A 24755-nucleotide genomic window follows, 5' to 3' on the forward strand; every position below is an offset into this window, starting at 1 on the left:
TTTTCATGCAAATTTGAAGAGACTCTGTGCTAAAATAACTTCAGTTCAGTTCAGTCACTCAGTCGTGTCCGACTCTTTGTGACCCCATAAATTGCAGCACGCCAGGCCTCCCTGTCCATCACCAACTTCGGGAGTTCACTCAAATTCACGTCCATTGAGTCGGTGATGCCATCCAGCCATCTCATCCTCTGTCATCCCCTTGTCCTCCTGCCTCCAATCCCTCCGAGCATCAGAGTCTTTTCCAATGAGTCAACTCTTCGCATGAGATGGCCAAAGTACTGGAGTTTCAAATAACTTAGGTCAAGTAAAAAAGAAAAGAAAAAGTAAATTTTGGTAAGTTTTTGGTTTTGTTAAATTCTTTTCATATTCCTTTTCAGTAAAAGTATTTCCTTAGAATATTCAAGATTGTGGTAGAAATTAAATAGTAATAAAGTAGACTACTTTATCATTGTCACTCTTATTTCCAACCACTAATTGAGCATCTACTCCTTGGAATGCTCCATGGCAGAACTGGGGATGGTAATAAAAAGAAGCCTGAGTCACTGTCCATAGTACTTTAGTGTCTAGGAGTTGCTGCCATATCAAGCAGATGGTGAGATACCCTTCGAGGCCTAAACATGTGACAAGTTGAAACCAGGGATGAGAACAAGAAGAGGTTTCAGATTAGAGCTGCTGCTGCTGCTAAGTCACTTAAGTCGTGTCCGACTCTGTGTGACCCCATAGATGGCAGCCCACCAGGCTCCACCATCCCTGGGATTCTCCAGGCAAGAACACTGGAGTGGGTTGCCATTTCCTTCTCCAATGCATGAAAGTTAAAAGTGAAAGTGAAGTTGCTCAGTCGTGTCCGACTCTCAACGACCCCATGGACTGTAGCCCACCAGGCTCCTCCGGCCATGGGATTCTCAAGGCAAGAGTACTGGAGTGGGGTGCCATTGCCTTCTCCACAGATTACAGCAGTCAAAAGTAAATGCTTTGAGGCAAGGAATGTGGGCGCTTTGGAACACTGCAGTTCCCTTGAGGATGTAATTTGAAGTTAGGTGGGTTGGTAGGCTAAATGAGGCTGAGTGAATTGAGGGTTGGGGGGTGACCCTGAAAAGGGGGGGGGTTTAAGTTGAAAGCTGAAGAATGGAATGGAAGATTACCCTTGATTTTTACTTTGAGACTGTGTGTAAAACAGAGAGACTCTCCACCTGGGATAGGAATAAAATTGTTCTGTGCTCCTGCCCCAGTATAGGGAAACACAGTGCACAAACTCGGGATTTAACCCCACTGCCTCCAGGGTGTTTGCCAGAAAGAAGGATGGTATTTCCTTGAAATGAGATATCTAATAGCGACTGTAACAGCACTCTCCACACTGGGGTCAGAGGCCACTATGTTAAAGAAGTGCCCTACTGCCTATTTTAAGCACAATTTGGGAAACTACAAATGAAGGCTACACTTTTGGTGTTGATGAAACTAATGAAAATAGGGGGTGGTGGTATGGATGAGAAGGCAGCTGCGAGGGAAGATCTTTGTCCTTGACACAAATTCTAGAAGTTCTGAGTAGCATCCAAGCAGGGGAGATTCCTCTACATTCAAATGACATATTTACAAATGGGGAAATTTTATATAGTTTTAATGTCTAAGCAGAACTTTGGTCATTCCAAAATTGCCACATATTTCTGATATCTCACGAAAGTAAAAAAAAAAAAAAAACAATTCACAAACAGTTGATACTATGGTCTGTGGTCATAATTATCAGAGAAATAAACATCATTCTTTGAAATCCATTATTGCAAGAGCTTTATAAATATCACATATATTACAATAGTTCTACAAAATAGGGTGTCGAAGACTCACTTTGCAAATTATGAATTTGGTAATATTCTCAAGTTCACAAGACTTGTGACAGAGCTGGAAATAGACATTTGGTCTGCATCTATATAGAGGCCACACTGTTCCACTCCTCCCAGCCTGAGGCAGACCTAGTGTCCTTCAGTTCTCCTGTCATCTCCCTACTCCAAACTGTATTTCAGAGGCTTCTGTTTCAAGACAGCGGTGTAGGAGGATGTCTGTTCATCTCCTCCTGCACATAACTGCAACTAGCTGTTGAACAACTATCAACAGGAGGATGCTGGAACACACCAAAAATGATACCCCACGTTCAAAGAAAAAGTGGAAGTCGCAACAAGATAATAGGAGGGGTACAATCACAATGAATTCAAATCCCATACCCTCTGAGTAGGTAACTGGAGAACAAAAATACCAAAGAAGTTCTCCCACGATTGTGAAAGCTCTGCACCACACATCAAGGAACGCAGCCTGCATTTCTGACAAAGGGACTTGGAATTCCCTGGTCATCTGACCTTCAAGGGCAGTGGGATTTGATTACAGGACTGCCAGACAAGTAGGGGAAACAGACAGACCACTCTTGAGAGGGCACAAACAAAGTCTCACATGCACCAAAACCCAGAGAAAAGGAGCATTTACTCCACAGGAGACTGAATCAGACCTACCTCCAAGTGTTCAACAGTCTCCTGTGGAGTCATGGGTCAGCTGGGGCTCACCACAGGGATGGGGGCACTGGCAGAAGCAGTCCTAGAGGTCCTCCTTGGCGTAAGCCTTCTTACAGGTCGGCATTAACTCTGCCATAGAGACCACAGATCCATAATTCAAAAAGAGACAAGCACTCTAATGTTCACTGAAAGACTGTTTACAACAATTAGCACATGGAAGAAACGTAGATGTACATCGACAGATGCAAGTATAAAGAAGCTGTGGAAGGCACATGTGATGGAATATTGTGCTTGTTATTTTGTCGCTAAGTTGTATGTGATTCTTCTCAGACCCCAAGGACTGTAGCTCACTAGAATCCTCTGTCCTTGGGATTTCCTGGGTAAAAATACTGGGGTGTGTTGCCACTTACTTCTTCAGGATATCTTCGTGACCCAGAGATTGAACCCATGGCTCCTCCATTGGCAGGCAGATTTTTTACCATTGACCCACGAGGGTAGCCCAGTGGAATATTAATCAGCCATAAAAATGAACAAAATTGTGTCATTGTTAGAGAGGTGGATGGACTTAGAGAGTGTCATACAGAGAAGGAAGTCAGAAAGAGAAAAAGAAAGATTGAATATTAATGTATATATGTGGGATGGAGAAGAATGGCACAGGTGACCCTATTTCAAAGCAGAAATGAAGACAGTGATATAGAGACCAAATGTATGGTACCAAGGGGGAAAGGGTTAGGGTGGGAGGAATTAGAATATTGGGATTGACATATACACACTAATGATACTATGTATAAAATAGACAACTGTTGGGAATATTCTGTATAGCACAGGGAAGTCTCCCTAATTCACTGGGATGTTCTCAATGCGAGGGAAATCCAAAGTGAGAGGATATAGGTATATGTATGTCTGATTATTTTAAGTGTAGAATAGAAGCCAACACAACATTGTAAAGCAATATACTGCAAGAAATATTTGCTGACATTGACTCGAAACAGTGACTGTAAATGTACTTTTATTTCAATATTCCATGGTTTTCCAAAGAACAATGCGAAGTAAATCAGATTTTTCCTTCATAGGCTGTTATTTCACACAGTGTTTTTATATGTTAACACGTATCTTTCAAAATGTAAATATCATACAAAGGAAACTAGGATTAATAACTTTTTAACTTTCACTCCTTTACTGTAATTGTTTTTACTTTTCTAGTTAGTATGGGGGAGCAAAACATGCCATCTCAAAATGTCTCTTTTGATACACAGATTATTCTAACTGAAAACAATCAAGGCCAAAAGATTCAGAAAGGAACCTGACCTTTGGCCTAACTGCCTGAAAAAACTTAGACAAAGGTCCTGTTCCCTGAAGAGAACTATGACCAGAGATAGCTGTAAAGATTATGGGCAAGGTGTGGTGGCAAAATCTTGGCAGGGCCTAGAGATGAGAGTCCACTCTGTGGCCCGGGGTCTCTGCCTGGCACAGAAAACATTCGGTTACCAACATTCCCTTTCCCATTTCCATGTGAACTGCCTTCCTATCCTTTCAAGTCCCAAAGAATTACCATTAAAATTTTCTTTTCTCTTTGGCTCTGGGCTTTGGCCATGTTGATGAGTTATTCAGTTTTCCTGGGTCTCTCTCACAGCTATGTGTTATTATACTTTTATTTTATCCTATTAATCTCTCTCACATCAATTTAATTCTTCGACAACCCGCAAAAACCTAGAAGGGCAGAGGGAAGTTTCATCCTCCTCCATATTAGCTACATCTCACATATTTCTCTGTGTCTTCAAAATCCTTTAATGAGGTATTCAATAACAATCTAATGGCTACGAATGTCATTAAGGATTTTACTCATATTGATACAATTACATATTTCTTTAGGCTTTTCTAATTTTTATTTATTTATTTATTTACTGACCATTACCCTGCCCAATAGAGCAAGAGCCAGGTTTCCTCATAGCCTGTCCCTCCCATCAGCAAGCTTCCAGAAGCCTCTTAAACTCATTCTTCAGAGGGCCGACAGAAGAACTACAATGCCCTATCCTCTAGAATGAAAACCACAATCACCCTAAGCTAACCTAAATGATCACGTGGATCACACCTTTGTGTAACTCAAAAGCTACAGGCCAGGCTTTGCAGGGCCACCCAATGTGGACGGGTCATGGTGGAGAATGCTAACAAAATGCAGTCCACTGGAGAGGAGAATAGCAAACTACTTCAGTATCCTTGCCTCAAGAACCCCGTGAACATCATGAAAAGGCAAAAAGATATGATACCAGGAGATCATACCAGGGGGAGATACCTGAGTCCCCCAGGTTAGTAGGTGTCTAATATGCTATTGGGGAAAAGCCCAGAAATAGCTCCAGAAAGAATGAAGAGACTGGGCCTAAGTCAAAATGATGCTTAGTTGTGGATGTGTCTGGTGGTAAATGTAAAGTCCGATGCTGTAAAGAACAGTAACACATAGGAACCTTGAATGTTAGGTCCATGAATCCATGGAAATTGGTCAAGCAGGAGATGGCAAGAGTGACCGTCAACATTTAAGAAATCAGACAACTAACATGGACAGGAATGGGTGAATTTAATTGAGATTACCATTGTATCTGTGGGCAAAAATCCATTAGAAGAAATGCACCAGTCTCATAGTCAAAAAGACTGCGAACTGCAGGTACTGGGTGCAGTGTGCACAAGGACACAATGATCTTGATTCATTTCCAAGGCAAAGCATTCAGCATCACAGTAATTCAAATCTATGCTCCAACCACTGATGCCAAAGAGGGTAGAGTCCAGTGGTGCTAATAAGATGTACATCACAGCCTAGAACTACCATCCCCCCCAAATGTCCTTTTCATAATAGGGGACTGGAATGGAAAAGTAGGAAGTAAAGGAATAGCTCGCAGCTGAAGATGGAGAAGCTCTAGATAATCTGCATAAACATGACCCGGAGCTCACTCTGGCTCAGATCATATGCTCCTTACTGCAAAATACAGACTTAAGTTGGAGAAAGTAGAGAAAATCACGAGGCCATTCTGATATGACCTAAATCAAGTTCCTTATGGTTATACAGTGGAGGTGCGGAATAGTTTCAAGGGATATGATCTGGTAGGAAGACTGCCTGAAAAACTAAAGATGGAGGTTCAGAACAAGGTATAGGAGGTAGTATCCAAAACCATCCACAGGAAAAAGAAATGAAAAAGGCTAAATAGTTGTATGAGGAGGCCTTACAAATACCTGAGAATGAAGGGAAGCAAAAGGCAAAGGAAAGATATACCAATCTGAATGCAGATTTCCAAAGAACAGCAAGGAGTAATAAGAAAGAATTTTCAAATGAGCAATGCAAAGAAATAGAGGGAAAAAATAGAATGGGAAAGACTAGAGTTCTCTTCATGAAAATTAGAGATACCATGGGAACATTTCATGCAAAGATGGGCACAATAAAGGACAGAAACTATAGGGACACAACAGAAGCAAAGGATTTTAAGAAGAGGTGGCAAGGATATACAGAACTGTTCAACAAAGGTCTTTATGACCCAGATAACAGCGATGTTGTGATCACTCACTTAGAGCCAGACATCCAGGAGTGTGAAGTCAAGTGGGCCTTAGGAAGCATGCCTAAGAACAAAGCTAGTGGAGGTGATGGAATTTCAGCTGAGCTATTTCAAACCCTAAATGATGATGTTGTTAAAGTACTGCACTCAATATGCCAGCAAATTTGGACCACTCAGCAGAGGACACAGGACTGGAAAAGGTAATCTTCATTCCAATCCCAAAGAAGTGCAATGCCAACGAATGTTCAAACTATCATATAATTGCGCTCATTTCACATGCAAGCAAGGGAATGCTCAAAATCCTTCAAGCTACGCTTCAACAGTATCTGAAAAGAGAACTTCAATATGTACAAGCTGGATTCAGAAAAGGCAGAGGACTCAGATATCAAATTGGTAATCTCCACTGGGTCATAGACAAAGCAAGAGAACTCCAGGAAAACTTCTACTTGTTTGACTATGCAAAAGCCTTTGCCTGTGTGTATCACAGGAAACTGCAAAATTCTTAAATGATGGTAATACCAGACCACCTTACCTGCCTTTTGAGAAACCGGTATACAGGTCAAGAAGCAACAGTTGAAGTGGACAAGGAACAACAGACAGGTTCAAAACTGGGACATGGGTACATTAAGGCTGCATATTGTCACCCTGATTATTTAAGTTATATGCACAGTACATCATGAAAATTCCCAGATGGATGAACACAAGCTGGAATCAAATTGCTGGCAGAAATATCAATACTTTCAGATATGCATATGATACCACCCTTATGGCATAAAGTGAAGTGGAACTAAAGAGACTCTTGATGAGAGTGAAAGAAGGGAATGAAAAAGCTGGCTTAAAAGTCAACATTCAAGAAACTAAGACATGGCATCTGGCCCCAACACTTCATGGCAAACAGATGAGGAAAAAGTAGAAATAATGGAAGATTTAATTTTCTACTCCAAAATCACTGTGGATGGTGGAGGCAGCCATGATGGTGGTGGTGGTGGTTTAGTGACTAAGTCGTGTCCAACTCTTGTGACCCCATGGGCTGTAGCCTCCCAGGCTCCTCTGTCCATGAGATTCTGTAGGCATGAATACTGAAGTGGGTTGCCATTTCCTTCTCCAGGTGATCTACCTGACCCAGGAATTGACATCACATCTCCTGCACTGCAGGCAGATTCTTTACCAACTGAGCTATGAGAGAAGCCCCAAATTAAAAGATGCCATGAAATTAAAAGACGCTGTTTTCTTGCAAGAAAAGGTATGACAAACCTAGAACACGTAATAAAAAGCAGAGACATCACATTGTCAAAAGAGATGTGTCTAGTCAAAGCTATGATTTTCCCAGGGGTCATGTGTGGATGAGAGTGCTGGACCATAAAGAATGCTGAATGCTGAAAAACTGATGCTGTTTAATTGTGGTGCTGGAGAAGACTCTTGAGAGTCCCCTGGACAGAAAAGAGATCAAACCAGTCATTCCTGAAGGGAATCAATGCTGAATATTCATGGGAATATCTGATGCTGAAGTTGAAGCTCAAAACATTTGGCTACCTGATGGGAAGAGCTGATTCATTGGTAAAGACCCTGATGTTGGGAAAGATTGAAGGGAAAAAGAAAAGGAGGCAGAAGAGGATGAGATGGTTGGATGGCATCACTAATTGGATGGACAAGAGTCTGAGCCAACTCCAAGAGTTTGTGAAGAATAGGGAGCCTGGCGTGCTACGGATCATGGGGTCACAGTCAGAGATGACTGAGCAACTGAACAAAAGCAACAACACAGAACTGCAAAACAACAAAAGTAAAATATATTGTAAGCAATGGACAATAGGTAATAACACCATAGTGATATCAGTTGCTCAATTTTAACAAATGAACTTGTATCAGTTGAACCATTCCAAGATGGTAATAACAGAAGATGCTAAGTGGAGGAAGAGACTGGCTCTATAGGAACTCTACACTGTCTGCTAAATTTTCTGTAATCCTAAATCTGTTCTTTAAAAAAATACAGAGGCTCAAAAGACAAAATGTTCACCACTCATTATGAAAGAAATGCAAACCGAAGCTACAATGATGCATCACCTCACACTTGCCAGAAAAGCTATCATAAAAAAATCCAGAAACAAAAAGTTATGAAGTGGCATGTAGAAAAGAGAACCTTCTTGTACTTTGAGGGGGAATGTAAATTGATATAGCCACTATGGAGAACAGTATGGAGAGTCCTTTAAAAACTAGAAATAAAACTACCCTGTGACTCAGCAATCCCACTACTGGGCATACACAATGAGAAAGCCATGTGTGAAAAGATTCACGGACCGCACTGTTTATTGCAGCACTATTTACAATAGCTAGGACATGGAAGCAACCACTTCAACTTCCACTAACAGATGAATAGATACAGAAGTTGTGGTAGATATATACAATGGAATATTACTCACCCATAAAAAGTAACAAATTTAAGTCAGTGGCAGTGAGGTGGATGCACCTAGAGTCTGTTTCACGGAGTGAAGTAAGTCAGAAAGAGAACAAAAAGTATTGCACATTAACTCATTTATATGGAATCTAGAAAATGGCACTGATGAATCTATTTGCAGGGTAGGGATAGAGACACATGTAGAGAAAAGACGTGGACACAGCAAGGTATGGAGAGAGAGGGACAAACTGAGAGTGTCTATGACATATATGCACTACCATGTGTATAAGAGAGAGCTAGTGGGGAGGTGCTCTACAACAGAGGGAGCTCAGACTGCTGTTCCGTGACAACTTGGAGGACTGAGATGGGGGTGGCCTGAGGGATGCTCATGGCGGGGGATATATGTATACTTAGAGCTGCTTCATACTGTTGTACAACAGAAACTAACACACTATAAAGCAATTCTCCTCCAATTAAAATTTTTCATAAACGCTCTATGATTTAAAATGTAGAAACAATCTGGACAAGAACACATAGCCAGTACAGAGTTATATACAACAATGCCAAATGAATAAGAGACAGGAACAATGAAAAGCAAAAGATAACATAAGAATTTATCCTCAAATTAAAAATCTTAGGATACACGCACAGAAAATATTCAAACATATAAATAACTTCAGCTATCTCGGATCACCATAGCAAAATGAGGAGTCGGGCCTGGAAGAATCAACAATTACTTAGACCACGTAATAGAAAATACACCATAAATAAAAGCAACCATACCAAAAAAAGTCCCTACAAAGAAACCTCAGAACAATGCATACATTCCACATAGAGACAACAAGAAGAATTTCCTGACAGCCTTAGGAGAAAGAAGTCTCAAAAGAATAGTATGTTATGTGTATTCATGAGGAGCAGATATTGTAAGACTGTCGATGTTCCTTAACTCTTTACAGATCTACTCCAGTCAGACCAGCTGAGACCACAATCAAACATGGGCTGCTGTTTCCTGTACCCAGAATAAACCATGGAAAACTTATACAAGGAATAAAGACAACTATTAACAGAAGCCAAAACACAAAACTAAATAGTGCCCAAGGCAAAATAAGTCTCTCATGAACTTGACCCTATGAGTGTTAAGGTGAGGGAGTACTCGGAGACTGACAAGGGGTGTGCAGCCTACAAGGGAAGAAGACAACAGGATCAGCTGAAAAAGGCTTTAAAGTGCAACCCTTGATTCTTCCACTGTGCCCTGGGGCCATGAATCGCTACAGCCTCACTGAAGGAATCTGAGGTAGCATCTCAGAGCTCCCATGCCAAGATCATGGGGAACCAGTTTCAGTTGGATGTGGCAGCATGGCCCAGACGTCATGAAATAACCAGCACAAACTTTGTTAGTGGACGACAACTGGCCCTTTTAAGTGATCACCTTAATAGACTATCACCCAGGGACTAAAAGAGAAAACTCAGTATCCCAAAAATTGTACCAAAGGACAGAAATTCACCTCAGAACTTTTGAGCAATGCCCCTGCAGTCGATTAAGAGCCCACAGTGAGAACTGTTAGGCTAAGGAGCCCCTTCACTTACTCTGCTGGGATGGTGTGGGTCATGGTGAGGGACAGGGGTGGATTCATACCAGAAAGGGAAGGATTTCCAGGCCCTGCCAGCAGTCAGTATGAAGATCCTGAGTGAGATGTGAGGGGTTCCACACCACAGAAAGCAGTCTCCCATCCTTCCCTCTCAGCTCATCTTACCTGCGACAGCCATTTCCTGGAAGCCTCAGGCAGAAGGGTCCAGAGGAGATGTACGTGCGCTTCTCAGCAGGAGTCTCGGGACTTGATATCTTCGATGGGAGGCCTTGGCCTCAGGTCAGCAGATGGGACGTAGCGCACCACCTACAGGGGTCAAGGGAAGACATGGAGAGCGGACAGAGCATCACTCAGCCCAGAAGACGGGGCCCGAAAGTGCCCCCACTGTCATTCTCAGGAGCTCCAGGAAGCCTGTAGGGCCAGGCCATAAACAATTCTTGCTGGGGTGCTGACAGAAGCTAGAGCCTGGGAGGGAGGCCCGTAGACTCTGCTCGGTACAGGGAAGGTCTCAGGATTCGCGACGATGCAAGGAGAAGTGCACATGCCAATCCTCCGGGAAGCTCCCCCGGAACCCCGCCCGCCCTGGCCCCGCCTCTGCTGTCCGCCTGGAACACAGATCCACATGACCGGAAGTGACGACAACGCACCACGATGAGGCTGCGAAGCCATCTTTGAGAGCTGCTGCCGTCTTAGAGAACTGCCGTCTTAGAGAACTGCCGTGTAGGGTGCCCAGACGGAGGACTTCCAGGTCTCAACAGGGGTCTGAGTGTAAGGTGACATGAGTTACAAGTGTGGGACACACGTCCAGCACGCCCAAGCCTTTCCCTCTGAAAAGAGGGGGCCGGACAACCCCCGGCCACTCTGCCCCTGCTCTCCCCTGGAAGATTCGGGCCTGCATCTTAAGCCCCAAGTCCATCCACTTCACCCAGGTGGTCTCCGAGAGGAAGGCTTCGGTCCGGGGCTGGTGGACTCCAGTTCTGCTCATTAGAGGGAAAGCCCCGAGCCCTGTAGCTAAAGGAGGGACTGTCGGGGAGTACTGAGGGTCTCCACACCCTAGAACGGCAGCCACGTGAAACCCCCACCCCCCGAACTTGGCCTCGGAGCATCCGGGTAGGATCTGGGCAGCTCTAACGGCTGCAGGTCACCCTCATTGCGATCTCGGATGTGGGACACTGAGGGAGGACGGCACCTCGGTCTGAGGGGTTGGTAGCTGGTCAGTACAGGGAGGATGTCAGGGCTCAGGAGGAGCCAGGGTGAGGACGATCCTCATGGACACATGGGCGAATCAGGACCCTCCTCTGTAGTCAGTGCTTACTCCAGGCCAAACACGGGGAAGGGAGGCTGCGGTCTGAGTGGGGAGGTTAGAACTTGCATACAGAAGGGCGGGTCCCGGGACCCTTAGGTGGGAGGCTGAGCACTCCCTCCTCTCCTTCTCCAGAGTCACAGGGAAGGTGGCAGCATCAGCCTTCAGAGCAGAAGAGGGATCGGGGCGGGTTGCTAGGGAGTTATTCCCCATTTTTCATCCTAACTATGAATGTGAACTGAAAGGACATGCCTCCCCTGCCAGCCCCCACAGGCCCCCCTCTAATGCCCAGGCAGGGATGTCTGGCTGTGCCCCAGGGCTCACTCTCACTTCTTCCTCAGGGTTCTCAGGGAACAGTCTGACTAGGAGAACAGGAGACTTGTGGGTCCTAGAGCAGTGGACTCAAGGCCACCTACGAAGCAGACTTGGTTTAAACCGGGGACGACCCTCTCCGGTGTAGGTGCTAACAACATTTCTTTTTCCTTCCTCAAGGCCATTCAAAGCCTGCCTTCCTAACTGCACGCCCACCTGGGGTCCCTGACCTGTGTCATCATGCCTCGGAAGCACAAAAACAAGCATCATGCCCATGGGAAATGCCACCAGGTCCAGGGGGACACTCAGGAGGCCCAGGCCAGTGCTGCTGCAGCCCCAGGTGAGGAGTGCCCATCCTCCCCGTCTTCTGCCCCTCAGGGTTCTCCCCCGAGCTCCCCTGCTGCTGGCGATCACCAGGAGCTTCAGGGAGCCATGGCCCATAGCTCTCCTGTTGCAGAGGCTTCCTGTGCAGGATCTGAGGAAGGTGCCCAGGGCCCCGAGGAGGAAAGTGCAGATGCCGCCCGGGCAGCCCTGCTCGCTCGGAGCATTCGCAAAGATCCTCTGATGAGGAAGGCCAGCTTGGTGATGGATTTCTTGCTGGAGAGGTACACCAAGAAGGAGCCCATCACACAGAACGGCATGCTGAATGTCATCGGCAGGAAGTACAAGCAGCACTTGCCTGAGATCCTGAGCAGAGCCTCTGAGCGCGTGGAGCTGGTGTTTGGCCTGGAGCTGAAGGAAGTCGACTGCAGCAGGAACATCTACACCCTCGTCAACAAGTTCAGTCTCGGGGTTGAGGAAGGTTCAAGTGATGAGGAGGAACTGCCCAAGTCTGGTCTCCTCATGGCGCTCCTGGGCATCATCTTTATGAAGGGTAACCGCGCCAGTGAGGAGGAGATCTGGGATTTCCTCAATGTGTTGGGGATCCATGCTGGGAAGAAGCACTCCATCTTTGGGGAGCCCAGAAAGCTTATCACCAAAGATCTGGTGCAGAAGGGGTACCTCAACTACCGCCAGGTGCCCAATAGTGATCCTCCGGGCTACGAGTTCCTGTGGGGCCCGTGAGCTTATGCTGAGACCACTAAGATGAAGGTGTTGGAAGTTCTGGCCAAGATCCAGGATAAGGTCCCGAGTTCCTTCCCAGACCTCTATGATGAGGCTCTGAGAGATCAGGTGGAGAGAGCAGGGCTGATAGGCATGGCCAGGGTTCCAACAGTGGCTGAAGCCAGTGCCCCTACCCGGGCCAAGTCCTATAGCTCCTCCCATATCTAGGGAGGGGTCATGGTACTTTGTTCCCTTTGTGTTGGAAGAGAACACTCCACCTCTTAAATAGTGCGGGGTTGTAGGGGTGGGGGGAACAAAACCCATATGTTCTTCACAGTTTTAAGTAGTAAGGGAGTTTAGGTGCAGGTTTAACAAAGTATACATGTTCTCCTTTTATCCATATGAATAATATCTAGTCAAAAGTAGATGATTTAGGTAGGGAGGTAGAGGTTTTTTGTATTTTTAAATGTCACTACCCTTCATAAGGTTTATTTTGCTTCAGAATCTAGGTTTATTAATGTCATGTTTACTGCTGTTAGGTTTAAGACTAAGAATTCATTATTTATAAACAAGTTGAAAAGGCTTCAATATTTTCCTTATGGTCGAGAACAAGGTAGCATAACATTGGAATAGAATTTTACTTGGAAATGTGTCTAAGAACCCTAGAGATAAGTATTTGGGATCACAAAGCTTTCAGAATAGATACTGGTTTATTCTTTGTCTTCTTATCTGTCCTCTTTCCGTGTAAAAATTAATAAAATGGACTTAGTTTTTTTTAGCTTATTCAAACTGTATGACACTTAAATCATAATAAAACAGAGTCTTTGAACATGATTTCCTTTTTATCCCAAATTAATTGACCATCTTCTGTTTAGAAAGCTGTCTTATAGTACTGGGTTGGTAAGAAAATGAAGCCCAAGCCACTGCCCATGGAATTTTGAGTCTAGCAGCAGGTAACATATAAGGAAGGTGGTGAGCTAACTCTAAGGGATAAACAAATCATAAATTTAAATGGGGGAGGTGTGGAAGAGGAGGTTCGAGATGAGCGCAAGCAAGTCAAAGTTACCTGATTAAGGCGGCATTGGGTCTTGGGAAATGTCTAATTCCTTGATGGGAGGTCATTTTCAGTCCAGATGCATGATGGGCTAGATGAAGCTGTCGGAGTGATGCCAGACACTCATATAATGGTTCTCAGAGGTGAGGCTGTAAATCTGGAATATATCTAAACCATATATTCACCATTATTTGGGGATATTCGAAAACCATAGGGAATGGATGGGTCCCTGTGCACTTGAGCCAGGGCAAGTGAACACTCAAAATACACATTTTCATCAAAAGCTGTCTAGAGAGTTTCTGAGAAATAAGGGTGATACCCATTGAAGCGAGATGCCAAGACGTCACTGGACTGTCTTTTTCTGGGATCGGAGCACCAGAACTTGCTCTGTTAAACAGACAGTTTAATTAGGTTATATTTAGTGTAATTTGGCAAACTTTAAGGGAGGCAAACTTTTACTGTCAGTGGGATTAAATTAGGGGTGGTTTGGACAAAAAAAAGCACCTGAGAGGGAAGTTGCTGGTCCTTGAGACAAATGAACTTGTCCTTGCATCCATGTGGAGAAGATAACCCCAAACACCTATCAAAACAGGTGCTCAAATAGGGAAATACCTCTCAGTTTTACTTGCTTGGGATCATTAGTCGTGATGTGGATTTCATTAATGTTTGCAGTTGCATATTCTCTAGTATAGCCTGGAAATTAAATTATGTGATGGAAGTTTGTTATCATTCGGGGTCAAAATCACCTTTGTAATAACTGCCATTCATTCAAATTACCATAGCCTGCCTCATACTGTGCCAGGTGATTTACATACATCACACATGTCTGTGGTCCTACACTATAGACTCTCAAACACCATTTGCAGATAAAGAAGCTGGAATAAAGAAGCTCAGACTCAAAGCTCATAAATGATAGGAGCTGGACTGAACCCTGGCACTGAATTCCTCCAGAGCCCATACTGTGCCACTCCTCCAGGATGAGGCCAACCTTGGGTCACTTCCTCTTTCTGAACATTAGTCCAAAAGGTATTTCACATGTGAAATAGCAGAATTTCATACCCCAAACACAGTTTTGGAATAAAAAGCCCCAGAAATAAGTAACAAAAAATGAAAATAAAAGTGAAGTACGAATAAGGAAGGAGACTGCATTCAGTGACAATTTATCTACAAAGGAAATGTCAGTAAACTGCAATAGATCAGGGGTGCAGAAAATCATTTAATTCAGCTCCTTCCTTTCAGAGAGTAAATCTGTTAAGAGTGAAGGTTCTACAAGAGGCTATGTCTGGTCAGTGAAGAGAAGGAAGAGATCAGCGTGTTTTCTCTGATAGCACACCACCTATGCTGGGGCCCCTCCCGGACTGTAGCTTCCCTATCACTCCTGGGACTCAGCCCATTCTCTGTGAGATTTGTTGCAGGCAGACTTAAGACTTTTTAAGATGTGGCTTTTCCCAAGAACTCTTTCATAGAAGAGACAGGAGTCAAGGTAAAGACAGATGAATGAGGAACTGAAGTCACAGAGAGACTGGCCTGTGTCGGCTCTCAGAAGGCCAAGACAGGGCTGCCAGGCTGCACATTCGCTCACTTCTTTTCAGGGCTTGCAAGGACATGGTCTTTGGTCTACATGGGTCACCTTAGGTTGAAAGAGGAAATTCAGAGTCCTCTAGGAGTCACGGTGAGGCACCTGAGTGAGGGCATACCCTTACACTGAATACAGAGGGCCCCAAGAAGCCTGAATCCTGATGTCATCCCTGAAGGCACAGGTAAGAGTAGCCTCATGTGGGATTCCCAGACTTTCCCTCTCTGGCACCACAGGGAGTGAAGACCTTAGTCTCAGGAGAGCTCCCTTATGTAATCAGAGAAATGAGCCCCAAATGCTCCCAGGAGTTCAGCTTTGGACTTACACAACCCCCTGATCTCAGAACTCTGAGGAAACCACACAGAACCCTGCCCTTCCTGGCATCCCTGGGATACCTGCTCATTGTTGACATGACATGCCCATTTCCCTCTGTGATGTCACAAGGGGGGTTGGGACATGGTCCAAGGGGTATAGCCTAGGGCCAGCAGTCGGAATATTTCCAGGTTTTCCACAAACCAACTGAATACCCTGAAGACGAAGGGAACCACACAGCCCATAACCATATGATTCATCTCATCCTCTGCACCTCAGAAGACCAAGGATGGGTATGGACGGATGAGGGGAATCTTACTTTCTCCTAGGGGTCTCACAGAGATGCTTCCCCTACTGTAAGAAGGAATAGTAGTAGAAGTGGTGGTCCTAAGTGGAAGGAAGGGTAGAATTTCAGGCCACAACAGAGGTCAAAGCAAGGACTGAGGGATCATCTACCAATAAAAAGAACTGATAATGAATCCATCCCTGTTTCTTGTAGCCCTTGAAGAACCAGGGCAGAGCTATCAAGCTGAAGTTCCACCAACATTTATTTATATCAGGTGTGTAGGAAGTGAAACCCTTAGTATGAAGGTGCAAATACTATTCAAAGAAAGGGATGGGGACACCAGGCCCCATGGGGAACTAAAGAAAGCACTCTTAATTCGTGTTGAGGACTCCAGAGGCCAGGACAGAAAACTTCCCAATGAGCACTCAGTACTGGGTGATAACTACTGACTGGGGTGATAAGCTGAGGACCTCTTCACTTCTCAGAAATCCCAGGGAAATTTGTGATGCCAACTAGAGGACAGCAGAGGGAATGGGTCCTATGACTGGCCACTAGTTGGGTGGTGGTCTTGAATGTGAAATAACAGATGCCTCTGTGTAGGAGACTACCAGCCCCTTCTGTCACCCCAGCGTGCCTGAGGCAGGGGTAGCAGGATGAAGCCTAAAGATCACTAATTTCCTTCAATATGTTTCCCAAAGGACAGCTGATTAGGAGAATAGGAAGCCTGGGGGTTTTCAGAACAGTGCCCTAAGAAAACCACAAATGTAGCCTTCCTGATAACCAAAGTGGTATTTCACTGCTGCGGCTGCACACTCAACCTTCGTCTTCCTGTGGGCCCTTATCACCTGCCCTCCTACTCACACTTCTAATCATTGTCCCCAGCACAGGCATCATGCCTCGGGGTCAGAATCATAAGCTCTGCATTTGTGAGAAATGCCACCAGGCCCGATATGAGCGCCAAGGTCACAGGGGAGTTCAGCCCGCTGGAGTAATGGAAGAGCTTCCCTCTACCTCTTCTCTTTTAGAAGATAATTCACAGAGCTCCTCACTTACTGGGTCAAATAGCACTTCCCAGGGGTCTTCGGAAGCCCCATCTACTACCAGAACTTTTTCAACTACTTCTGACACAACATCTGATGAAGAAGATATCAGTCAAGATGAGGAAGATTCAGGTTCCTCCAATATCTCATCTTCTACCTACAGTGATACTCTGAATAGCATGACAAGTTTGTTGGAACAGTTCCTTCTGCATAAATATAAAATGAAGCAGCCCATCATGAAGGAAAACATGCTGAAGATTATCCACCCAAGATACCATAACCGATTTGCCGAGATTCTGAAGAGAGCTGCTGAACACAGCAAGGCTGTCGATGCAGTTGACTTGAAGGAAGTTGATTCAACCATCCACTCCTATGACCTTGTCAGCAAACTGTACTTGCCCAACAATGGGAGAGTGTGGGATGGTAGGGGCTTACTTAAGACCAGTCTCTTGATGACAGTTCTGGGTGTGATCTTCGTGAAGGGCAACTGTGCCGCTGAGGAAGACATCTGGAAATTCTTGAATATGATGGGAGTATATGCTGGGAGAAAACACTTCATCTACGGAGAGCCCAGGAAGCTCATCACCAAAGACTTTGTGACGATGAAGTACCTGGAGTACCGCCAGGTTGCCAACGGTGATCCTCCACGTTATGAGTTCCTGTGGGCCCACAAGCCCATGCTGAAACCAGCAAAATGAAAGTCTTGGAGTTTTTGGCAAAAGTCAATGATACGGTCCCCAGTGCCTTCTCATCACAATATGAAGAAGCTTTGCGAGATGAGGAGGATAGAGCTCAAGCCACAGTTCCAGCCAGGCCTGGCACCACTGTCACTTCCAGGCATGTTCCATGGCCACGTCCAGCACTTTCTCCCACCCCTACTGAAGACCAAGACTTTTAAAAAATCATCCAGATAAGAAAATTTGACATCAAAGTAGGGACTTTTGCCGAAATGGGAAGCAATCCCACAATAACACTGCTGGGACAATGGAATGAAAAAATAAAATGAAAAAAATTTCAAAACATGATCAACCTTGATTGTTCTCCATCTTTTCTGTCTTCTGTTTTGTAAAATTAAATAATTTATACCTCAATATGCTTTCTGAAAAATGCAGGAGCTATTAAACCTTAACAAGTTAGACCTCTTACTGTCTTCATTTATTTTTTGAGCATCTGCTCTTTGAAAGGCTCTATGCTAGTTCTGGTGAGGCTAAGATCAAGACCTCCCCTATGCCCATACAACTTTAGAAACAAGGAGCTGCAATCACATAATTAAGATCTTGAGATAGCCTTTAGGAATGACAGGAAAGTAAAAAGACAATGCAGGAGGAAATCTCTACCTTGGCTAATGTACTGATTTGTTAGTCTTTCCACAACAAAACCCCACAGAATGCGTGGCTGAAACAATGGAATTTTATTTTCTCAGAGTTCTAGAGGCTGCAAGTCCAAGAGGAGGTCTGGTTTACCCTGAGGCCTCTCCCCTTGGCTGCCAGGTGGCCACCCTCTTCACTTGGCATTCCTTTTGAATGCATATATCCCTGGTGCCTCCTTTTGTGTCTCAATTTCTTCTTATAGACACATTGGGTTATGGCCCATCCTAATGACCTCATTTTAACTCAACCATCTCTTTAAAGACCTTATTTCTAACTACAGTTGCATTCTGAAGTACTCTGAGTTATGCCTTCAATATGCATTTGTTGAGGGGACACAATTTGGCCCCTAACAGACAGAAATCTACGGTGTCCCTGCTTTTATCTCAATGCAGGAGATTCCAGTGCACAGACTGGTATTCTACGCACATCGTCTCCAGGGAGTTTCTGAGATGTAAGGGTGAACTCCCTTGAGGTGTTTAGGGAAGAAGGACATTCCTCCCTTTTCCCATTTTGAATTCTTCTGGTTAGACTACTAGTAAACTTGACACAAGACAGAGTAACAGGAGAAAAAGAGACAAGTTGCAATTCATGTGCACAAGAAGTGTCATATAAATGGGACCTAAGAAGTAGGCAAAGCAGGCAGCTTTTTTTTTTGTAGATAACAAAACAATTTGTGAGGAATCGACAGGACAAATCAACTTAGGTTTTAGGTACTCAACTAGTAAGGAATCTAAACAGAATCTGTACCCAGAGTAGTAAATGAAAGACTTAAAAAGGTTTGTGTATACAGGCTTCTCTGCTTGAACTGCCTACTTCTGGTTAGAAGGGTTTCCCTCTGCCTCCAGATGCAGGCAGTACATCCTTCATATGAGATGCATTTCCTGCTCTCAGGGAGGCAGAAATCGGGGGATGGCTGCATGTCCCTCCTCTGTTGGCTGTTTCTTAAATACCTTGAATTCAAAATAATTAATATGCCACTGTGGTATATTTGGGGGCAGAGTGCCCTAAGCCTTGACAGGTCCCTCCTCCGAAACTTGCCTGCAAGTCTCACATGGTAAAAGCTGATCTGGTCACTCTGGAGAGAGAGAATGGATTAGTGGAGTCTTCCATTTCATGGCAGCAGTTGCATCATTCTGAGAACAGGTCAGTTCATTTGAAGAGTGGTATCTCATTTCAATAGGTGGTGATGCAGGTGGGCTCCCAAAGCTAGGTCTAGGGTGGATGCGGTATCAGGTAGTTGTTAATAAGAGGCATTTCTATGGAAACAAAAGAAAAGCAGACGTTAATGATTGGAGCTGGTTATAAACCAGTTTCTGAGCCCGGTAGTCAGTCAAGAAGTTTTCTAGGTGTCAGGATCAAAGCAACTATTGCAGTTTGAATGTCTCTATCACAGTTAGCAATATCTCTGGGTGATCAGGTTAACTTTCTGAGTGGCTCGTACAGCAACAGGCATGAAGTCTATTTGAACATAAGTTGTTGCGCCAATTTCTCTGATCTTTGCATCAAGTTATCTAGCTTCACGATGCAGGACTTCAGGAAAATGGCAATGTTACTTCTCAGTGATTCAAGTCAAAAGAATGGGAGAGGGAGCAGATCAAGATGGCAGAGGTATATCACTTGGAGCTTACTGTCTTCCCACAGAGACATCAAAAGGATGGGAGAAATTGGGAATTTTAGTAAGAAAGTTGCAGCTAGATATGGGTGGACACTAGAAAAATTCAGGATCCAACCTAGTTTGCAGGTAAATAATAAAACTTCAAGGAAACGTAATACCACTAGAACCTAATACCCACACATGTGTAGTACACTTTCTATTGCACCAATTTTTTCTGTCTATCACCTCCCTCATTTCTACCGAAGACAGGGAAACTAAGACCTAATTTGTTTGCAAAGGAAGTCTAAATTCAATAAACTCGGCCTGATTATTTATCTAAGTACAATAAGAATAACAATTTGCCAATAGGCGCTTTTAAATCTGCTTCACTGGAACGGTTCATAAAGAGTCTCCAGAAGGAAATTTTAATAGCCTCTTGAGGCTAGGAAGCGGAGAAGGCGATGGTACACCACTCCAGTGCTCTTGCCTGGAGAATCCCATGGACGGAGGAGCCTGGTAGGCTACAGTCCATGGGGTCGGGAAGAGTTGGTCACGACTGAGCGACTTCACTTTCACTTTTCACTGTCACGCGTTGGAGAAGGAAATGGCAACCCACTCCAGTGTTCTTGCCTGGAGAATCCCAGGGACGGGGGAACCTGGTGGGCTGCCTTTTATTGTCGCACAGAGTCAGACACCACTGAAGTGACTTAGTAGCAGAGGCTAGGAAGAAGCCATAGCAAAGACTTGTTGTCAAACCTAGAGATCTGGATGAATTCCTCTCTTCCTGAAGTCCCCAAAACATCCTAAAGTTCCTGTGCCTGCCAGAAGTGATCTTCCTTACTCACCTGGTAAGGCTGATGGGAATTCTATCAGCAAGGTCGCAGGCTGTTTTTCCAACGGGATTTTATGGCTCCCTATGGTTAACCTTAGTTTCCTCAAGTTATCTGGTCATATCCAAGGCTACCTGTGTCTGTCAAATATGACATTCCAGTCAAAGTCTCTGTAGTGTAATCAATGTTTCCACTTGTGTCCCACTATAAGAACAGATTCTCACTGAACTTTTGAAAAATAACAATTTTCCTAAGAAAATAAAAACACTGAGAGTTTTTAATTTCTGGAGTGATATGGTAGGGTGAGAAAAATTAAAGTTTCAATTCTAATAACAAAGGTACAATTTATCAATTTGCTGTGTTAAAAAATTTCCTTATATGTAGAAAATGAAAGATTTTTAAAAGACAGTATTCTTTCACAAAAATCAGGAAAATTATCATCATATTTGTAATTCATTAAGCCCCATGTTCCTAATTCTTATATTGCCAGAGTCCAGTTTTTGTACTGTTTCTGTCAATCCTCCCTGAAGTTTGTGGCTCATAGGGACAATGATAATTTCAAGAAGCCTGCAAGGTTTTGGTTAAAGCTCGTATAATTTGCCCAGGGAAATATGTGCCTGGATCACACCTTCTTTGCCACCGTAAGGGAATCAGCCTTGCAGCAAGGGAAGGCTTCAACTCATACAGAAAATATAGGAATGACAAGAATATTTTGATGACTCATCTGTTCTGTTCAGTCTCTCGGTCGTGAGGTCAACTCTTTGCATCCCCATGGACTGCAGCACACCAGGCTTCCCTGAGCATCACCTATTCCCAGAGCTTGCTCAAACTCATGTCCACTGAGTAGATGATGCCAACCATTTCATCCTCTCTCATCCCCTTCTCTTCCTGCCTTCAATCTTTCCCAGCATTGGGATCTTTTCCAATGAGTCAGTTCTTCACATCAGGTCGCCAAAATACTGGAGCTTCAGCTTTAGCATCAGCCCTTCCAATGAATATTCAGGAGTGATATGCTTTAGAATTGACTGGTTAGATCTCCTTGCAGTCCAAGGGACTCTCACGAATCTTGCCCAGGAGGAAAAAGATGGCAAGAGGTTTGCTGGACGTGGAATACGTCTCTCTCCAAGGATACATCAGGAATACACCTTCAGACACAGAAGTGCATGCAGAATACCAGCTGAGAGTGGACAGGAGTACATGACCAGCAGAAAAGAATGTATAGACTCACACAAAACTCAAGGTCAAGCCCTGAGCCTTTACAGTGGGTCCACTGGCTCCAAGATCCTAGGCTACCAGAGAACTAACCCTAGGATATCAAATAGTGAGAACTGACACAAAGGAAACCACTGGAATACAAGACCTGGCATCACCAAACTACTGATAGCACCCTGTGCAGGATGTCCCATCTAAACCACAAAGAAAACAAAAATACAAACCCGATCATCAGCAGACAGTATTACCACCTTACTCAGCCTTGCCCATCAGAGGAAAAAGCAAACAAACAAACAAACAAAAACTCAGCACAAATCTCATTCTATAAGAAGTTTACAGAAGCCTTAGAGGGCAGAAACAAAAAGGAAGAAAGAATTCAACCTTGAAGCCTGGGAAAAGGAGACCTCAAACATGATAACTAAAATAATAATAATGAAAAAGGAAAAGAAATACAACACAAATGAAGGAACAAACTGGAAACAAGAAGTCCAAATCAATGAAGAGGAAACAGGCAAACTACTGGAAATGAATTCATTGCTTAAGGGAAGGCAGTGATACTGATACTTTGGAAACTGTCTGGCAAATTCTTTTCAGCTAAATATAGTCTTTTCATATGATCTAGCAAATGAACGTTAAGGTATTTACTCAAAAGAGCCAAAACCTTAAGCCCATCCAAAAACCTTCAACCAAATTTTAATAGCAGAATAAGACATAGCTGCCAAAAACTCAAATCACCAAAGATGACCTTCAGTACACGAGTGGGTAAACAAACTATGGTAAGCTACATGGAATGGTATTCAGTCCTGGAAGAAAACATTTCAAACCATGACAAGTTATAGAGAAAATTAAATTTATATTGATTAGCAGAAGGAGCTAGTACAAAAAGCCTACATACTGTATGATTCCATCAATGTTACAGTCTGGAAAATTCAAATCTTTAGAAAGAGTAAAACGTTCAGTAGTTGTCAGGGCTTCCAAGTGAGGTTTTGAGGGATGAACAGATGCAGCATGGGAGATCCATAGGGCATTCACACTCCTCTGCACGACACCGTGTTGGCTGAGTTGATCCTATCATGCATCTGTCAAACACTAAAGAACTGCAAAACACAAAAAGTAAAGTGTATTGTAAACAATGGACAATAGTTAATAATAACATATTGACATTAGTTGGTCAATTGTAAAAAACGAACTTGTATCCATTGAACCAATACAAGATGTTAATAATAGAAGATACCAAGTGGAGGAAGAGAGTGGCTGTATGAGACCTCTCAGTTCTATCTGCTGAATTTTCTCCAATCCTAAATCTGTTCTTTTAAAAAAGAAATACAGAGGGGCAACAAACTCATAAACACATGAAAAGAGGAGCTACATCGCTCATCATGAGAGAAATGCACATCAAAATTACAATGAGGTGGCACCTCATACAGGTCAGAATGGCCATCATCAAAAATTGTACAAGCAGTAAATCCTGGGGAGAGGTTAGAGAAAAGGTGGGAATGGAAATTGATATAGCCACTATGGAGAACACTGGGGAGATTCCTTTAAAACTGGGATTAAAACTACCATATGACCCAGCAATAGAAACACTAGGCATATACACTGAGAAAAGAATCATTGAAAAGACACCTGTATCCAGTGTTCATTGCAGCACTGCTTACAAGAGACAAGACATGGAAGCAAAGTAGACTTCAACTGACCGATGACTGGATAACGAAGTTGTGGTAGCCACATATAATGGAATATTAGCCATAAAAAGGAACTAATTTAAGTCACTTGTATTGAGGTGGATGCACCTAGAGCCTGTTTATGGACCAAAGTAAGTGAGAAACAGAAAAGTTACGTACATTAACACATATACGTGGAAAGTAGGAATGGTACTCACAAACCTATTTGAAGGGCAGGAATAGTGACACAGATGTGGAGAATGGACCTGTGGACACAGCAAAGAAGGCTTGTGTAGGAGAAATTGAGAGCGTGCCACTGACAAATATCGAGTCCCATGTGTACAAAAGATAGCTGGTGGGAAATTGCTATATAATACAGGGAGCTCAGCTTGGTGCTGTGTGACAGCCTAGAGGGGTGAGATGAGGGGGTGGGAGGAAGTCTCATCAGGCAGGAGGAATATGTATACGTAGCGCTGATTCATCCTGTTGTATAGCAGAAACAACACACCATTATAAAGCAAGGATCTGTCGATAAAAACAACTTTTTAAAAGTCTACTAATTTAAAAACTAGAAAAAATTATGGATAAGAACACATAGCCAGTACAGAGTTACATGCACCAATGCAAAATGAATAAAAGTCAGCAATAATGAAAAACAAAATATCACAGGAAGAATTTGATCCTCGAATTAAAATTCTTAGGAAATTTAGACACAGAAAACATTGACACAGATAACTAACTTCAGAAATCTGGCATAAAATGAGCAACACAGCAAAATCAAGAGACTGGTCTGGAAGAATCAACAATACTCAAACCATGTAATAGAAAACACACGATAAACGAAAGCAACAATAAGAAAAATGTAGTTACAATGAAACCTTAGAAAAATGTATGCAGTCTACATGAAGGCAACAAGAAGAATTTCCTGAGCACCTTAGGAAAAAGAAGTCTCAAACAGAATAGTATGTTATGTGTATTCCTGAGGACATATTGTAAGACGGTCGATTTTCCTTAAATCCTTTACAGATTGAGTACCACATCCAGAGTAGCTGAGACCACAGTCACACATGGGCGGCTGTTTCCTGTACCCAGAACAAACCATGGAAAACTTATACAAGCTGTTGGGGATTTTTTTCCCCAGGA

At 43.6% G+C, this 24755-nt stretch overlaps 1 protein-coding gene, 1 long non-coding RNA gene and 1 pseudogene across 2 annotated transcripts; 2 read left to right on the top strand and 1 right to left on the bottom strand.

Annotated features, from left to right (window-relative positions):
• Positions 1 to 254: 254 nt before the first annotated feature.
• Positions 255 to 10598, bottom strand: LOC113887239. Its single transcript, XR_003509675.1, has 3 exons — positions 10181 to 10598; positions 2496 to 2624; positions 255 to 294 (listed from the first exon to the last, which is right to left on the bottom strand). It is a non-coding gene; the product is annotated as an uncharacterized LOC113887239 (long non-coding RNA).
• Positions 10599 to 11857: 1259 nt separating this feature from the next.
• On the top strand, positions 11858 to 12999 carry LOC113887238 (annotated as a pseudogene).
• Positions 13000 to 17121: 4122 nt separating this feature from the next.
• On the top strand, positions 17122 to 17824 carry LOC113887953 (melanoma-associated antigen B5-like). Its single transcript, XM_027535337.1, is given in 3 exon segments — positions 17122 to 17605; positions 17608 to 17729; positions 17732 to 17824. Coding segments are annotated over 3 exon segments (699 nt in total).
• Positions 17825 to 24755: the final 6931 nt, after the last annotated feature.

Source organism: Bos indicus x Bos taurus, chromosome X, assembly GCF_003369695.1.
Source record: "Bos indicus x Bos taurus breed Angus x Brahman F1 hybrid chromosome X, Bos_hybrid_MaternalHap_v2.0, whole genome shotgun sequence".
Taxonomy (NCBI): Eukaryota; Metazoa; Chordata; class Mammalia; order Artiodactyla; family Bovidae; genus Bos; species Bos indicus x Bos taurus.